Raw genomic sequence first — 17,500 nt, 5'->3', positions numbered from 1 at the left:
AGTACGAACTTAATGATCCAAGTCAGCAAAAGCTAAAGGGGTAAAATGTTTTTTAATGCATCTGAAAGCTATTAAGAAAATTAAAGAGACCTGAAATCTAAAATATCCTCTATACTGATAATGTTATAATAAATCCAACTTCATTGTGATTAATAGGAGTTTTGCTCCCAAGCTGAGTAAGAGTTACATTGCAGCTATGTATGTTTCAGAATTACAATACTTCTAATATTTACTTTGTGTCAGAGGATGGTGTACTGATTCTGCAACCAGTTCCTTTAATTTCTTCTTTAATTCACGGCTAGTTTTCTTATAGAAGAACAAGTCTCTTTCCAGTTGTTGGACTTTAGTTTCATACGTCTTAAAAGTTTCTGCAATACTCTCCCCATCTTCTTCTAGAAAGACAGAACTAAGTTTAGATTCAAACTTCATTATAGCACAAACAGAGTTGCAGATAGTGTATACTGCATCTCATTTGTAATTTGTCTCAAAGTGTAAATGTTACGTGCTACAGTATGTTTAAATGTATAAATCTAGGAATCATGCTCTAGTAAAAGTGCAGCAGAAAGGAAGGTATTGTTCTTACAAATGAAAACAGAGATTAGTAGCGGGGAAAAGGAAGGAGAGAGATGGGGGAATTGAAGCTGTAAGGATGCGAGAGGGAAAAAATGATAATCATAATACTAATACTTCAGCTCAAAGGAAGATAATCATTAACAAGTTTAAGATGTGACTTATTTGAGTAGTGGGAGGAAATATTCAGCAAATCTGAACATTTGCATTCCTATAGAATAGGGTAGGGAGCCCAGATAATTTTACTTTCAATACTTCTGCTTGTTACAATTATGTTTTGTATCTTAAAATAAAATCCAATGCCTGGTGGGCCAGGCATTGTCTGGCTGCCTTAAACTGGGTAGGAATTTGTAGGGATGAGGATAAGCTTCTTGGACATTATATCCTTGGATTGCAATAGAGTGAAATGAAATTTGTAATTTCATACGACTGTAAAATATACAAATATTCCATGTCATATGAACATTTCTGATGGAATTATACTTTTAGTAGTGGCTAGATATAATTTCAAAATTAGGAACAGTAGAATAATCCTGTTGGATCAGACTGACATCCTGCTTCCCGCGATCATTATTAACCAGATGTTACTTCAAAGTTCTCAAAGCCAAAATACCTTTGCAATGAAGCAATATTAACTGCATCTTTTGCTCATGTTCTTTCTGTTGGAGGGTCAGACGCCTGTCACACTGAAGCATGAGATGCTCAAGTGCCGATTCAAGTTCTCTTACTATGTTCTCTTTTTCCGTTACCCTCATTCCCATTTCTTCTGCCTGCAGTTGCAATTTGCGTTCAGTCTCACGGAGACCCACAACCTAAAAAAGAAACAGCCATTCCTTTTTACAAATCAAAGCATGCCTGGCCATGGAAATCAGGCAACCACACTTCAAAATAATAATGAAATATGGAGGTCATATTTGCAATGAGTCCAAGTATGAAAAAATACGATGGTAAGCCAATACATTACATCTTTCGCCATTTATATAGTCTCACTAATAAGATATTCTGAGTCCTATACTTGAGTTGAAAGTCAATTTAATCATCCAATCCAAATGTCCCAGGAAACATATATAATTTATTAACTATCATAGATTCCACAACTGTCAAACTTCCAAAAAGAAAAACAAACAGAAACAAAACATACTGGGCTTTATCTATGGCTACGCTACATGTATTTATCAAGAGGACAGTATACAGTTAGTGATTCTCAGAGTGGACCTGCTTAAGTTAATAGATTTAAATGTGTGTACTCTGAGTATGACACAATGGATATCACTCACAGTTTGCAAGGTAATCTTATACGATGGCATGGGGAACCTTTTTTTTCTCTCCAAGGCACATTGCCTCAGAGATAATCTGTTATGGGCCACAGCTGGTGGTGGGTAGGGCCAGAGTTCACGGTAGCATTTCTTTTTTCTGACATCCCTATTTCTCACCCTCGCTCACACTGGACTGCCAGGACAGGGCAACATCACTCTTGCCTGAGCTTTTACCTGATCGCTTGCAGAGGTCTTTCCCTTTTCCCCCTTCCACCCTCAATTGCTTTCTCACTACCACACTTTTCTTCTTCTGGGTTCCTACCAACCAGCCCATGAAAAGAGAACAAGGGCTTCACGTCCCTACCCATGCTTCAGAATATACAGTGTGTATGAAATACACCCTATTCAGAATTAAATATCTTCACAACGATCACTAATTAGCAAAAGAAAGTTCTCCATGAAGCCATTTTATGCCAACAGAAAAAATGTTCAGAATTTGCTGTGTTATAAATTGTTCAAACAACAAACCTTATTAAAATACTTTAAAAGAATTGCTCTCAGCTCTGTAGCAGACAAGGAAACCAACTTTCCCATCACATTGGCCTCACTCTGTGTGAGGATTTGAGAGGAGGCTCTGATGGAGTCCTGATGATTCTGGATACTTTCATTCTTGTAAGCGATGGCAGCTTCTAAGGTTTCAATCCCTTCTTCAAGTTGAAATAAAACATGTTCCTCCTGGCAAGAGAGCAGTGATTATCAAATCATTACGGCTCACAGCAGAAGGCTATTGGAAAAGTTTTGAAATATTATTAAAATTTGTCAACGTTCAAAATACATTGCAAACTACATGCATATGACCATGTTTTCTAAATGGCGTATAGAAGATTTTGCTAATTTTTTTAAGCAAAAAACATCGTCTTTTACATGGAAAAATACAGTATATAGTTTAAATTAAGCTGTGTAAAGGAATCTCCAGTTCTTTGGCTCAGTTTAAAGTTTTTACTTAGGATTTGGGTGCAGGCTGTTGGGGAAGGAAAGTTCTATTAATTAGTCCATTTTGCCACATGTGTGAGTGCCCCATGCAAGATTGTGTCCAGGTCACAATGATTGCACTGAAAACCAGAGAGTAGCTGCATTGTCTTCCAGCATGCACACCCGCTAATGCTAGGGAAATATGCCCCTGCGCCCCGATTGGCTAAAGGAAAATATACCCTTCTATATCCAGATCTTTTTGACCTGGATCTAGTGGCCTTCAATCAGATGAAGGATCATGTATTGCAAAAGCCACATGTGCCTGAAGCAGCTTGCTTTAATGGCTGTGATTAGGGTGAGGCAAGCTACCGGTAGCTTTGTTATTTTGTTCTGTACTTTAATTCCCAAAAGTGTATTTACATGGTGAGCCTTCCTTAAGTGCCTTTTATTGGTAAAGTGTTCTTATTCTGTTGTTTGTAACCTCAATAAAATATTTCATTTATTCTTTGTGTGGCTTCTTGAGGTAAGCCTGGCTCTGAATCTGGTATATGGCTGCTTGGTCATATGCTACTGGACTTGGGGCTCAAAAGACAGTGGCCAGACTGTTGGGATTCACAAAGACAAGAGCCAAAACATCCCAGAAACAACTTGGGCTTCCCCTGCCTCTACATTTGGGGGCTTTAGAGGTGGTGGCAATACTATTGGATAGGGTTGCTTTCCCCTGGGATATTTTGCAATATAGTGAAAAATCCTTCATATGATTGTCAGCAGGAAATAAGATTTCTCATATTCCCAACCTGTGGTCAAAAGCCCCCAAATTATTTACATGTTTGCAGCACTAGGAAAATCAGCCCAGAGATACAAGTGGTAATAGTATCCATTCCTCATGTAGGTTCACTTCAGTGTCAGACTTCTAAAATTGTGCTATTAAAGTACATCCTGGTGCTCTGAATGCTTCCCGAGAATTAAGTCTCGGTGAGTTGAATGACCTTACTACAATGTATATATGCGCTGAATTCAGTGTTATTTAGATACGTATCCTCACAATTATTTTTTAAACTGTGTTTTGAAAAACTCTGGGGTTCATTTCTATTTTAGCATTTCCAAACACTAGCTCTTTAGCTACCATTAATATAAAAGAGTCATTCCGATTGGTTGATAATTGTGCTTAACTGAATGGAAAAGTTTACTTACTTCTGGTGACAACACTCGGCCATTCTTCAGTTTCTCATCCACACTATTCCTTCTGTTCAACAGCTGATCCCTTTCCTTTTGTAGAGCCTGGATCTCTCCCATAATCTTTTCTTGCTCATCAGTGCTGCTGCTCTGAAGCTGCATATTTTTGTCACACAACTCCTGATTGAGCATACTCAGACGAGTCGATAATCTTAAGCTGTCTTTATTGAGGGCCTATAAAGCCGCAATTGAAAACAAAATCTATTTTAGGGTAACCCCTCCCCGAAATAGAACATAATAGCCACTTTATTAGAGAGTGCTTGATGACAAAACAATACAATGAATATGGTCTATATCATGCCTATGGAAACTCTACACTTGCAGAAGTTTTAGCAACTGACACACAAATCCTTCCAAAGTTCACTGACAGTATAGGGTTGGATCCAGAGCTAACTGAATGTAACAGGGCTGGATTCCCATGGCTTCTCAAGGTCAGGGGACTGTGCTGGATGGGGCTGAGGGAGCGATCCCAGCGAGCTGAGCTCCTGCTTGTGAAAGCTGCCTCTGCTCCATTTTCAGAGATCTTCCTTCCCTTCAACTTGTGTTGCAGCTCTCCCTAATCAGAAGGGCATAGCTGTCAACCTTCCCTTTTTTTGCGGGAAATCCCCTTATTCCAGTGCCGTTTCCTGCTGCTTCCCGCTGCTATCCCGGATTGTTAGATATCCCGTAGACTGTCCCCGGGACAGGTGAGGCTGCTGATCCCTTATTTTCAAATCTGAAAGTTGACAGCTATGCAGAAAGGTCCTGAGGTGGAGCATCTTTGCAATACATTTGAGTTACATTAAGGATTTCTTAGAAAGCCATCATCTACTGAAAGGAGAGCACACCAGGGAAGCAGGCAGGCAGACTTCCTCAGCTGGCTGTCTGGTGACAGATCCAGGAGGAAATCTTCAAGACTCTCTTTTCATTGCAAATAAAAAGAGGTGTCCATATATAGAGAGAGATGTGTGTGCATTGGTAAAGAAATACCTGCACACTTGCCCAGTTTGGAAAAAAAATGGTAATGGAGGGTGTGTATGTACTAAGCACATTCATCCCCATCAAAGAGTGCTCACTAGTGTGGATGTGTGGTTTAGGAATTAGGCAGAAAATGTAAAATGCACACATTGAAAACTGGATCTGAGCTAGCCATAATGTGAGATCTCGCCCCGTATGGGCATAGCCCAAATTTACAAAAAAAGGGGAGGGGAGAGTTATGTCTATTTTGCCTGAACCTCAACCTCTTGACCATAGCAGCAGAGTGCTAACTGCTTTCACTAACACCATGTAGGGCAGGCAACCCCAAACTCGGCCTTCCAGATGATTTGGGACTACAGTTCCCATCAACCCTGACCACTGGTCCTGTTAGCTAGGGATGATGGGAGTTGTAGTCCCAAAACATCTGGAGGGCCGAGGTTGGGGATGCCTGATGTAGGGGAATGGCAGTCTGGGCCAGTGATCTGTGGGGAACTGTACCAGCCAGGAGACAAGAGCTGGAGGCAGGGGAAGCTTCAGAGCAGTAGGGTGGAGCACAGAATAGGTTAGAAGAAGAGCAGCCCAAAGCCTGGCCAGGCAAGTGAAGTGGGTGCTTCACCATTGTCTCCTGCACTACTGTCTCCCAGAACCAGGAGATAATTGAAGTGGGAAGAGCAGAAGCAACTTCCACGCAGTCTTAGGCTGCATGCATGGCGCCTTTTGGGGAAAGATACATAAACTGATGGAGGGGAAGTGGCCTCTTGTTGCTGCAACTGCTCCATAGAGTACAGACCTGGGAATAGCTGCCTACATGCAAGACTGGTGCACGTGAGCCATAGAAATGACTGTAAGTGGTCAGCTTTGACAATAAAGAGTTAACTATCTGCCACGTGCATTCGTTTTGCTGGGGAGCATCCATGACACCTCTTCAATTAGACAGCAGCAAGTATTATTACAAAAATAAGGCACCTGGCTGGATCTCAGTTTTTTAATTTCCAAATGGCTCTTCTCTTGTGTCAGCACTTCTTTCTTGGAAATGATAGCTTCTCTTCTCTTTAAATCTTCCTCCAAATTTTTTAACTCTTGCCGCTGATGCAAAACTTTCTCTAGCTCTTCATCCAGCCATTTCTTCTTCTCTTCTAATTTCTTTATCAAGGCAAGGAAGAAAACAGAGGAATCTTGTATATGTTCATAAATATATTCTCAGATACATGGTCTTCAACAAAGTCACTTTCCCCACATTAAAAAAAAGAAAAAAGCACAATCTCAGATTTCTTAGACAAGACCTAATATTGACATGTCTAAAAGGGGAGGAACTAAGACCAGACAGTTGTTCGGTTTCAGTTGACTAAGTACTGAACTGCCATCTAGATATTTAATTCAATGAAATAAACTGATAATCAATCAACTCTACACACTGGAAAACCTCAGTAAAAGGACAGTTTCATCTGAAACCTTTGTATATAGATCAAATTACAAAAAAACCCAAAACACTCAGTTGGATCCAGACTTAGAGTAGGGACATTATGACCTTATGGAGTCTCTTTCTAGAGGGTCATTCCATGCCAAATCACCTGATTTTAATACTTGACCATGCTCTCACGACTCAGATTTTCTTCATTTTGTGTGTGTGTGTGTGTGTGTGTGTGTGTAGATACCTATCAGATAACCTCAAATTAATTTTTTAAAGATTTTTTGGTCCAAAATTGGGCACAGGAGAATTTTTTGAAAATTTCGATTTTTGCATGCTTTAGGCTAATGCAATTTCTGCATCAGTTTAGAAAAAAAAACTTCCTGTTTCACTTATTTTTCAACCGATTGGGCTTATTTTGGTATCAAAATAAAGCTAATTGTGGTCTCTTTCAAAATAAGGTATAAAAATGGAATTAAGTGCCACAGAAAAGGGTCACTGACCATTCAAAGTGAATTTTTGTCATTTTATTCCCAGTAGGTTCGATAAAGCCTCTCCTCTTGCAAAGAGGGGAGGGGTTGTGGGCGGGACCCAATGTCTGCCTCATGCAGGGGGCGTTGCTCCCTGCTCCCCCCACTCACCTGGCTGGCGCACCACGCCCACAGGTAAGCCCCCAATCGGGTGGCTTGGAGGGGGTGGGGTTTGCAGCTCAACTTGCTGCTGCGCCCGCCATGCGGCCTCATTTTCCGCCTTCCCGTCGCGAGTCACCCACCCTCCACTCCCTTAGAGCTCAGGGTTTTGGTTTTTTCTCTTGGCCTTGCTATGGACCTTAGGTTGGTCGCCCTGGTTGTCTGGGGGGCCTGGTAGGAATTTTTCCATTTGGCATTAGGCCTTGTGGTTTTTTCGCCTACCTCGTAGCAATCGTCACAACTTTCGTGGTATTGGTGGGTAGGTTAGGCACTGGAATGTGTTTGTGGTGTGTGGAAGGGCTAGGTGTGGCCATCGCCTACGCCTTCAATTTTGGGTATTCCGTTAAAGGAATCCGGCGGTCGTGGATCCTGTCCGATGCCTGTGTGGTGGGGGGCCATGGCACGACCCTCGGTGACATCAGGGGAGAGCTTATAGTTGTATTAGCATCAACAGGCTCCACCTACTGGTGAATAAACCCCCTTTTAGGCTCAACCCTCTTCGAGTGGGTGGAGTCAATTGTCGTGATCCAATGCCTAAGCCAATACTTTTTCACTTGCTGTAATCAATAAAGTTGTGGCCTTTTCTTGCCCATTAACCTTATATTACGTGTCCGTGTGTCTTCATTTCACTAAGCGGGGATCGGGTCCTCGAACCACAAGCCATAGTGCGCAAACTACAACTAACACGCCTATCATATTTTTGTTGTAGAATGGGCTAACCATGTACTTGTTATGTTTTAAAAATAAGGAGGGTGTTTTTGTGGTTATAAAATAAATAGATTTTGAGGTATTCCCCCTCCCCAATTTTTTAATACTTTTTTTGGACAGGTTTAAGGGCTCTTTGAGCCTGAAATAACTCACACAATTGTGAGAATAGTTAAAATTGTACCCTCTGATGTTACAATGTCATCTGAAGTTATTTTAAAAATTAGGTTTTATTGATTATTTAATAAAAACAAAATACCTCTCAGAGCCCTTGTTCATTTTTGTGTGTAAAACACTTCTGCAATGATATGGTCAAAGCTATTTTGTTTCCCATACAGTGGTACCTCGGGTTAAGAACTTAATTCGTTCTGGAGGTCTGTTCTTAACCTGAAACTGTTCTTAACCTGAGGTCCCACTTTAGCTAATGGGGCCTCCCACTGCTGCCACACCGCTGGAGCACGATTTCTGTTCTCATCCTGAAGCAAAGTTCTTAACCCGATGTACTATTTCTGGGTTAGCGGAGTCTGTAATCTGAAGCGCATGTAACCTGAAGTGTATGTAACCCGAGGTACCACTGTACATGAAATATGGTCAACGATGCTGTTTTGATCACTGTATGCAATATGACCTTTCTGAATCAGCAAGAAAAAATGTATTCATTTATTTTTGTACTTTAAGAATGTCTAACAAGTTTCTTGTGAATGAAACCAAAGGATTTGGGCAATAAGTGTCAGACTCAAGGTGCCAGGTGATTTGGTGTGGAATGACCCTAGAGCAGCAGGAGTGGCAACCGTAAAAGGCACCCTGTACTATATCCCCACCCTTTTCTGTTGAAAAGGTATATATGGATGACTCTGTGTTAACAGAGGAGGGGAGCAGAGAACATTGATGCAGATTACTTTGTAAACACGTCCACACAGCACAAACAGCAACTTCTGTGTTAAGCAACAATATTGTCAGAAGGAATGCAAAGGAATGCACCTTTGCAAAGTGTTATATATAAAAGCGCTCTGCAAAAAAAGAACCCTGCGTATTTCAAGCCCTACATGTCAACATAGTCTCCATCTGTGTGGCTTGCAGGGTAGTGTACATGTTGAGAATTGCATCTCAAGCTTTTTAGTAATTGCTTAATCAACCAGAGGGTTTTTAATGGTACAGATAAAAATTGGTTGATTAAGCTTGCCAAATAACTGAAACACTGTAATGTCTTGTTGTTGTTGTTTTCAATTAGAGAAGCATTTTTTTCTTGTGAATTTCTATTAAAAAAATTAAGTTGCAGCCCTTGAGCTATACAGTAAATCCTAGCAAAGGAAGATGCTTCTGCCACAAAAATCTGTCAGTAGCATTTCAACTTGCCAGCTTTACAAAATATTGCATACCTGCAGTTGCTGAGTGGTTTCAGATGAGTTTTTTCTCTTAAATGCAGCAATTTCTTCATCTTTTAGTTTTAGAATCTTTTCCTGCTGCTCTGTCTTTTGTTGGAGCTCCTGTAAGTAAAGGAAGAATCCTTTTCACACATTAGCTCAGTTTTTGAAAGGAAAACTAAAGTTCAGTTGTTATTATATATATATATTTATTAAATTTATATCCTGCTTTTCCTCTCAAAGGAGCCCAGGGCGGAAATCAGACAAGCAATAAAACAATTAAAATATACAAAAGCAATTCCAGTACAGATGCAGCTTGGGAAAGAAAAAGGCTACTTTAAAGAGGAAGGTCTTTAGTGGGTGCCGAAAAGATAACAGAGATGGTACCTGTTTAATATTCAACAGAACACTAAAGGTCAAAATCCAATATTGTGTGGAACGGACCTCCTAATAAGATGGTATTTGTAGGAAACCCTCTCCTGCAGAATGCAGTGGTTGACTGGGCATATAAAGGATGGGACTATTCTTTAGGCATCCTGGTCCCAAGCTGTACAGGACCTTCCACACCAGAACCAGCCCCTTGAACCTAGCCTGGTAGTTAATGTCTGTTATTTTAGTAACAGAAAGTAGTCGTGACAGCACTGGAAGTTCTAACATATGAGCCTTAAAACAAACTGATGGGTTACAAGCATTTCAAAATACAAATATCAGGAAAAGATGTGTATGTATCACTTCAGAATCTTCAGAGTTCTTTGGATGCAGTAATCTTTACAAAGAAGGCAGGTTTTTATTACTTCATACCCAGGGCGGGTGGGTGGTGATCCAGAGAGACAGCAATTTGCCTAGATTACCTAGTGCATTCAGAGCCGTTGTGAAATTTGAACCAGGGATTACCTGGTTTACAAATGACACAAAAATCATCTTAGTACTGCATGATGTTCTACAAGAAAAGTGCCAATGATATGTCTCACAGAAGGCTATGAAACTGGTATTACAGTTTTATTAGGACATACAGAAATGAAATCTCTTGCCTTTATCTGCAGTTGGCCCTGCTGAATTTCTGCCTCCAAGCTTTTCTTTTTTTCACTCTCCTCTTGCAATCTTTTCTGAAGCTGGGCTTGCTGATTTTTCATGTGACTGACATTCTGCTCCAGTTCAGTTACACGTTTCTCATTCTGGGTGGACAGCGATGCCAGTTTCTTAGTGTCCTGCTGTTTTCTTTGCAAGTCCTAATGCAACATAGCCAACATTAGTCCATCTTGCTATACTGTATTGTACTATTATTGTGTTGTTTATAATTGTAAAGTTCACCACTTTAATATGTGTGATGGGACGATGAGCTGCTTGTGTGTAAAATCCTAGTCCCTCAGAGTTTGGTCAAGTTTGCAAACCTCTGTCTGTAACGGAGCCCCTTAAACATGGCTCCGTCAGTCGCTGGCAGATTCCGACAGTGGTTGCTTTCGGAATCGCTTCCAACATAAAAGCTCCTTAACGGAAACACGTCTTCTGGACTCTCTGCGTGACAGTTTCCGGCGAGGAGTGGGTGTCCCTACAGGAGGTCCTGAAACCTCCCCACTGTTTTCGCTGGAAGTGTCTCTGAGCCATCCCTCCAGCTCCCTTTCCCTCAGCCCAGCTCCTCTCCCCCTACTGGTTCCCTCTTCAGCTGCTGAGTCTCTCCCAACCTGTGTGAGCCCTTTCACTTCCCTTCCTTCCGATGGCAGTTCCCTGACATCCACCTCCCCTCCAGGGCCCCCTTCATCCCCTCTCGCCCCCTCCTCTACGGGCGGTGAGGAGGCAAAACCCCGGAATGAACTTCCTTCATCTTCCGATGTCCCGAACACTTCTCTCCACCTGTTGCGGTTCCTGGTCTCGAAGTACTCCTCCTCCTCAGAGTCCATCTCCCCTTCCCCTTCCGATTCCGAGAATCCTTCCAACTCCTCCTCCTCATCGGTGGTCCCAAAGTATTCCCTCCGGAACCTCTCCACAGGCTGAGGTTTCCTTGGGAACCTTTGATGGAACGTTTCTATCAATACCTCGTCATTGATATCTTCTGCCATTACCCAAGTGTTTTCTGACTCCGGTTCTCCTTCCCACGCTACCAAATACTCCACCTGATCCCCCTTCCATCTGGCGTCGAGGATTTCTGCCACATGGCTGCTGCATTCCCTTTCTTCTATGACCGGTCCCCGAGTGGCCATCCCTTCTCGTCCCCCCTCATACGGTGACAGTAACGACCTGTGAAATACTGGGTGCAGTTTCATGTGGTTGGGTAACCGGAGCCTGAAAGCCACTGGGTTGACCTGTTGAATGACCTCAAAGGGACCCAATCTCCTGGGTCTTAATTTCTTACAACCTCCTTTGAACGGCAACCCTTGGGTTGACAGCCACACCCTATCTCCCACCCTTATGGTTTCACCTTCCCTTCGGTTCTTGTCTGCCTGCCTCTTGTATTCTTCCTTCGCCCTTTCTAAGTTGAGTTGGAGCTGACGATGGATTGCTTCCATTTCTTCTACAAAATGCTCGGCTGCCGGGACACCCCATCTCTCCCCTTCTCCCCCTGGGAAAGCCCTGGGATGACACCCATAATTAGCCAAGAAGGGGCTCATCCCTGTGGACACATTCTCGGCATTGTTGTAGGCAAATTCCGCCAGCGCCAACTTTTCTACCCAGTCATTCTCTCTGTCATTGACATAACACCTCAGGTATTGCTGGAGGACCCCGTTTGCTCTTTCCGCCTGCCCGTTGGTTTCAGGGTGCCGGGCAGTCGAAAAGTTGACCTCCACCTGCAGTAAGCTCATGAGCTTCCTCCAGAACCTGGAAGTAAATTGTTTTCCTCGGTCTGAGACCACCCTCAATGGCACCCCGTGCAACCTAAAAATGTGTTCTACAAATAACTTCGCTGTCTCTTCCGCCGTGACTGCATGCGAGCAGGCTACAAAGTGGCACATCTTTGTTAGTAGGTCTACCACCACCATGATGGCTGTTTTCCCCTTGGACTTCGGCAGATCAGTCATAAAATCTATCGACACTGCCTCCCAAGGTCGTTCTGGGGTTGGTAAGGGTTCTAATAGCCCCGCCGGTGCCCGCCTCTCCCCTTTGGCTCGCTGGCATTGCTCACACCCTCTTACATACTCCCGTACATCTTCCCTCACCTTAGGCCACCAAAATTCCCTGGTGACCAACCACATGGTTTTGTGTTGTCCAAAATGCCCCGCCGTGGGGCTGTCGTGCAACTGCTTGAGTACCCTCCCCCTTAAGTCTCCTTCAGGGATATACAGTGCCCCTTTGTAATACAAAGCTCCATTTCTTTCCTCGAAACCCCCTGGTTCCTCTCCCTCACCCCTAAGACCTCTGAGCTTATTCTGGGCGTATTCATCATTCTCTGTTTCCTCTACCAGTTCTCTTTGTCCCACCAATGCCGCCCCACACACCCAGCGGTCCTCTGGAATGACATGTCTCTCTTCGGGTGCTCCCTCCTCCTCCAAATATTCAGGTTTGCGTGAGAGAGCGTCCGCCCTAAAGTTCTCTGGGCCTGGCACGTAACAAATCTCAAAGTTAAATTTGGAGAACTCCTGGGCCCATCTCACTTGCCGTTGGTTGAGCACTCGTGCCGTCCTCCAATACTCTAGGTTCTTGTGGTCAGTGCACACTTGCACCTTATGTTGTGCGCCAATTAGCAGGTGCCTCCATCTCCGGAACGCCTCATGAATGGCTAGTAGTTCTCGGTCATACACCGTGTAGTTCCTCTCGGATTTGTTCAGCTTTCGCGAAAAAAAGGCACACGGTCTCCACTCTGACTCCTCCTTCCCTGGCTGCAGAAGCACCGCCCCAATCGCTCTGTCTGATGCGTCAGTTTCCACTCTCATCGGTTTTTGTAAATCCACATGCAGGAGTTGTTGTTCCGAGGCGAAGGCCCTTTTTAGTTCCTCAAATGCTCGCTCCGCCTCCTCAGTCCAAACGAACTTCTTCTTACTGCTGAGACAGTCCGTAATGGGCGCCGTCAGGTGGGCAAAGTTTCGGATGAACTTACGATAGAAGTTCCCAAATCCTAGGAACCTCTGCACATCCTTCCTTGTTTTGGGTGTTTTCCATTCCAGCACCGCCTGGACCTTGCCGGGATCCATGGCCAATCCCTTGTCTGACAGGCGATACCCCAGGAATTCCACCTCCTTGGTATGAAACTGACACTTCTCCAGTTTCACCCACAGCTGGTTGGCTTGCAGCCTGCTCAACACTTCTCTGACGTCTCTCACATGCTGCTCCTCATTCTCAGAATACACCAACACGTCGTCTAAGAAGGCCACACAATTCTTGTAAAGCAAAGGCCCCAGGACGTGGTTCATAAACGATTGAAAGCACGCGGAGCCTCCTTGTAGGCCGAAGGGCATAACTAAATATTCAAATGCCCCCAAAGGGGTGAACATGGTGGTTTTCCATTCATCCCCCTTCCTTATTCGTATCAGGTTGTACGCCCCCCTTAGGTCCAGTTTAGTAAAAATCTTTCCCTTCCTGACCCTTGTCAAAATGTCGTCAATCCTGGGCATAGGGAAAGCCACTGGTTCTGACACTGCATTTAAGGCCCTGAAGTCACACACAAGCCTCGGCTTGTTCGTGTTTTTTTTATCCACAAAAAACACTGGGCTGCCCCCCACCGCCCTGGACTCTCTGATGAACCCTCTCTTCAGGTTCTTGTCAATGAACTCTCTTAGCTCCTGCATCTCTCTGTCTGACATGGCGTACAGCTTGCCTACAGGGAGCTGTGCCCCAGGGAGTAAATTGATTTGACAGTCAAAGGGTCTATGCGGGGGTAATTGGTCAGCTTCCCTTTCGCTGAAGACGTCGCGGAGATCTGCGTATTGTCGTGGTACCTTCACGTTCTCCGTTACTTCAGTCCCTGCTAGGGTGGCTTGGGCCCCTGCCAAACCCTTTCCCTCTTTGCAGTGTTCTAAGCAATGTGCTGAACCAAAAGAAACCACTCTCTGATGCCAGCCCACCAGCGGATCATGTAACGCTAGCCAGCTCATCCCCAATATAATGGGAGCTCCTCCCAAGGTGGCCACATTAAACGCTATCAGTTCGGTGTGCCTTGCCACCTTCATTATCATTGGGACGGTCTGCAAGCTGACTTCTCCTCCCAACAGCTCCCTGCCATCGATCGTGGTCACCTGCAGGGGGTTGCTTAAAGGGATCGTCTGTATCTGGTGTTCAGCTGCAAACTCTTTGCTCATGAAATTGCAGGAGCTGCCTGAGTCCAACAGCGCCTTTATCTTTAGAGGGTGTCCGTTTGGCAGCTCTAGCGCCACTTCTATCACTAGGGCGGGTTTAGGAGGTTCTGGCGTGGGCACTTTCACTGCTCTTTGGCCTGACTGCTGTGCCCCGACGGTGGCAGCCAGGCGTTGGCTTTTACTTGCTTCGGTATTTCTTCCTCTCTTCCCTCCACAGCTCCTACCATCCCTTGCCATTCCTTCCTCTGGGGGCAGACTCTGGCAAAGTGACCTGGCTGTTGGCAGAGATAGCATTTCCGGGCGCCTTTTCCCTCCTTCTTTCCCCCCTCACTGGGCTTTGAAACTGCGCGCGCGCGCGCTGTTCCGATTTCCATCGGCTCTGCCGGCGGGAAAGTTGGCTCTGGAATGTCTGGAATGCGGAACTCCTTCCAACGTTCCCCCTTCCCTTCCCGCCTCTCCAATGCTCTCGCCTCCTGGCGCGCTCCTATGGTCAGCGCTGATTTGGTCAGCTGGTCCATAGACTCCGCCCTGGGCGCCCGGGAAAGTTCGTCTTTCACAGCCGAAGAAAGCCCTTCTTCAAAAAGCATTTGAATGGGTTCCGCCGATAGATCCCACCCCAATTTATGGATCAACATGGTGAATTCAGTCCAGTACTCACGGACAGATCGGCTCCCCTGTTTGCAAGCCATTAACTGTCTGCGGACCACTCCCTGTTCAATATCGCTGGAAAACATCAGATCCATGGCGCGAAAGAACTTCATCGTGTCCTTTAGGACGTCACTATTCGCTGCCATCAGGGGTCTAACCCAGTCTCTCGCCCCCTTTTCAAGATGCCCAATCACGAAAGCCACTCTTGATTCCTCGTCAGGGAATTCATCAAACTGCAGATTGAGGGCATATTGCATCTCTGTCCGAAAGCCATGATAGTCTTTGGGCTCCCCCCCAAACTTCTGCACCAATCCTGGTACCTTTCTGACGAGCTGGGTGTCTTTCCCCTTTTTGTCTGCATCCTGAGCCCTCCTCTCCTCAAGCCTCGCCGTCTGCAGCGCTAGCTGGACCTCCAACACCCGGTACCTTTCTTCCAGGCTTGGACCCGCTCCAGCTCCTGCTTCTCCGGTTCCGGCTGGGTTGCTCATGATGCCTTCTCCTGCACAAGCTGCTCACGAAGACTGTCGGAATGCTGTGATGGGACGATGAGCTGCTTGTGTGTAAAATCCTAGTCCCTCAGAGTTTGGTCAAGTTTGCAAACCTCTGTCTGTAACGGAGCCCCTTAAACATGGCTCCGTCAGTCGCTGGCAGATTCCGACAGTGGTTGCTTTCGGAATCGCTTCCAACATAAAAGCTCCTTAACGGAAACACGTCTTCTGGACTCTCTGCGTGACAGTTTCCGGCGAGGAGTGGGTGTCCCTACAGGAGGTCCTGAAACCTCCCCACTGTTTTCGCTGGAAGTGTCTCTGAGCCATCCCTCCAGCTCCCTTTCCCTCAGCCCAGCTCCTCTCCCCCTACTGGTTCCCTCTTCAGCTGCTGAGTCTCTCCCAACCTGTGTGAGCCCTTTCACTTCCCTTCCTTCCGATGGCAGTTCCCTGACAATATGTTTAGCTATGTGGCTTTTGTTAAGCCTCCTTGCAGAGTTGTTGTTTTTTAAGTAGAGAGGCAAGCTGTACAAAATATATTTTAAAGAAAAACGGGTAGGCAGAACATAAACCAAGTCTTGCATGGGGTGGGGAGCAATGGGTACTATGATGTATAAACATCATCAACCATGGCCATGGGTATTTGCCTAGAAGCAGAATTTATTAACACTGCATATTCCCAAAAGTAGTCCATTGCCGGGGAAATCACTTGTGACTAGTTAAATTTGCATTGCTGGTTTTATATGGCACATACACCTGGGCTATACAAGAAATTACCTGGCTAATAAAACAAAATGCAAAATGCAATAGATGGGAATGTGCTGCAAGTCTGAAAGAGAATTGTGGGTAGTACCAATATAGGAAGTGGTATAAATAGATGCTACCTAGTAATTCCAAACCAATGACTTCCTGATCAATGGCTCTGTTTCTAAGCCACCATGCTCTACCATCCTGTGATGAGTATGAGTTACTCATGCGTAAACTGGTGCCTCTCTAGGCTAATTTGCCTTGTTAAACCTTTCTGACTGCACAGCCCTTTCTAATCATGACTGCCTCAGTCACTGGCAGAATCCGTCAGTGGGCGTTTCTTGAATCTCTTCCAACATAAGAGTTGTTTGACACCCAGTCTCCTCCTCCTCTCACTGCCCGGGAGCCTTCTGCGCAGGGAGGGCGTAGGTAGCGGAGGACCTGTCCCCTCCTCACTGAGTTCCAGTGAAGAGTCCTGGAGCCCTCTCTCCGATTCCCCCATCTGCCCACCTTTATTCCTGGTGTTGCGCTTAAATGCTTCCCCCTCCACTGAGCTGCTTCTCCCCCTGCTGCTGGGTCCTTCTCCAGCATCATCTAGGAGCCTCCCCTTCGCCTCCCGCTCCGATGTCAGTTCCCTGACACATCCCTAAACTATTTATTTGTTTGAGAGAATACTATCATTAAGTTGATACAATGGAGTACATAAGATCCTACGTCAACTTGCCATGTAAGGAAATTGGGAAATTAGTTTCCAAACTACACATACCTGTACTTTTAGCTTTGCTGTATCCATCTTCTTTCTGAATTCTTTTTGTAACCTGGCTTTTTCAGCAATGTCTCGTAGTTCCTTGTTCTCTAGCTCCTGCAGTTGCTTTTGTGTTTCAGCTAAATCCATTTTGGCCTGCTCTGCTTCGTGCTCAAGTTGTGTTACTTTCAGTGAATACTGCTTACTTATAGATTGGGCATCATTACCTTAAACATCCACAAATTAAAAGCAAAGGCATCATTTGTAACTTTTGACAACATAGCAGCTCACTGCTCAAAAGGAACTTCTTCCCTTTTTTTAAAAAAACCCACAAACCTATTAATCTTTATCTCTCTCTCTCTGTATACACATATATATCACCACCCTTTCCTCCAAGTTGTGGTTGTGTCCTCCCCACCTACCACTTTATTAGACTGAAATGGACTTACTAACCCACGGACATGGGGCGAGGAGAGGAAGTTCTGTTGCATAA

General features: G+C 44.7%; 1 protein-coding gene across 3 annotated transcripts in view; it reads right to left on the bottom strand.

Moving 5' to 3' along the window:
* The window catches only part of KIF27 (kinesin family member 27), a 35,017-nt gene that overhangs the window by 3,989 nt on the left and 13,528 nt on the right, over positions 1–17,500 (bottom strand). For 2 of the 3 annotated variants that reach the window (XM_080972288.1, XM_080972289.1), the window contains exons 10-17: positions 17,029–17,234; positions 10,171–10,386; positions 9,173–9,280; positions 5,958–6,134; positions 3,993–4,208; positions 2,355–2,561; positions 1,184–1,382; positions 234–392 (exon numbers count right to left, since the gene is read on the bottom strand). In XM_080972288.1, coding sequence (XP_080828414.1) covers positions 234–392; positions 1,184–1,382; positions 2,355–2,561; positions 3,993–4,208; positions 5,958–6,134; positions 9,173–9,280; positions 10,171–10,386; positions 17,029–17,234 — 1,488 coding nt within the window. The remainder of the gene's footprint in view (positions 1–233; positions 393–1,183; positions 1,383–2,354; positions 2,562–3,992; positions 4,209–5,957; positions 6,135–9,172; positions 9,281–10,170; positions 10,387–17,028; positions 17,235–17,500) is intronic. The other variant, XM_080972290.1, reaches the window with a different exon arrangement.

Source organism: Podarcis pityusensis (assembly GCF_964106645.2).
Source record: "Podarcis pityusensis genome assembly, chromosome: 11".
Taxonomy (NCBI): Eukaryota; Metazoa; Chordata; class Lepidosauria; order Squamata; family Lacertidae; genus Podarcis; species Podarcis pityusensis.
Note: the sequence above shows the minus strand (reverse complement) of the source record. Positions and strands in the feature narration are given on the sequence as shown.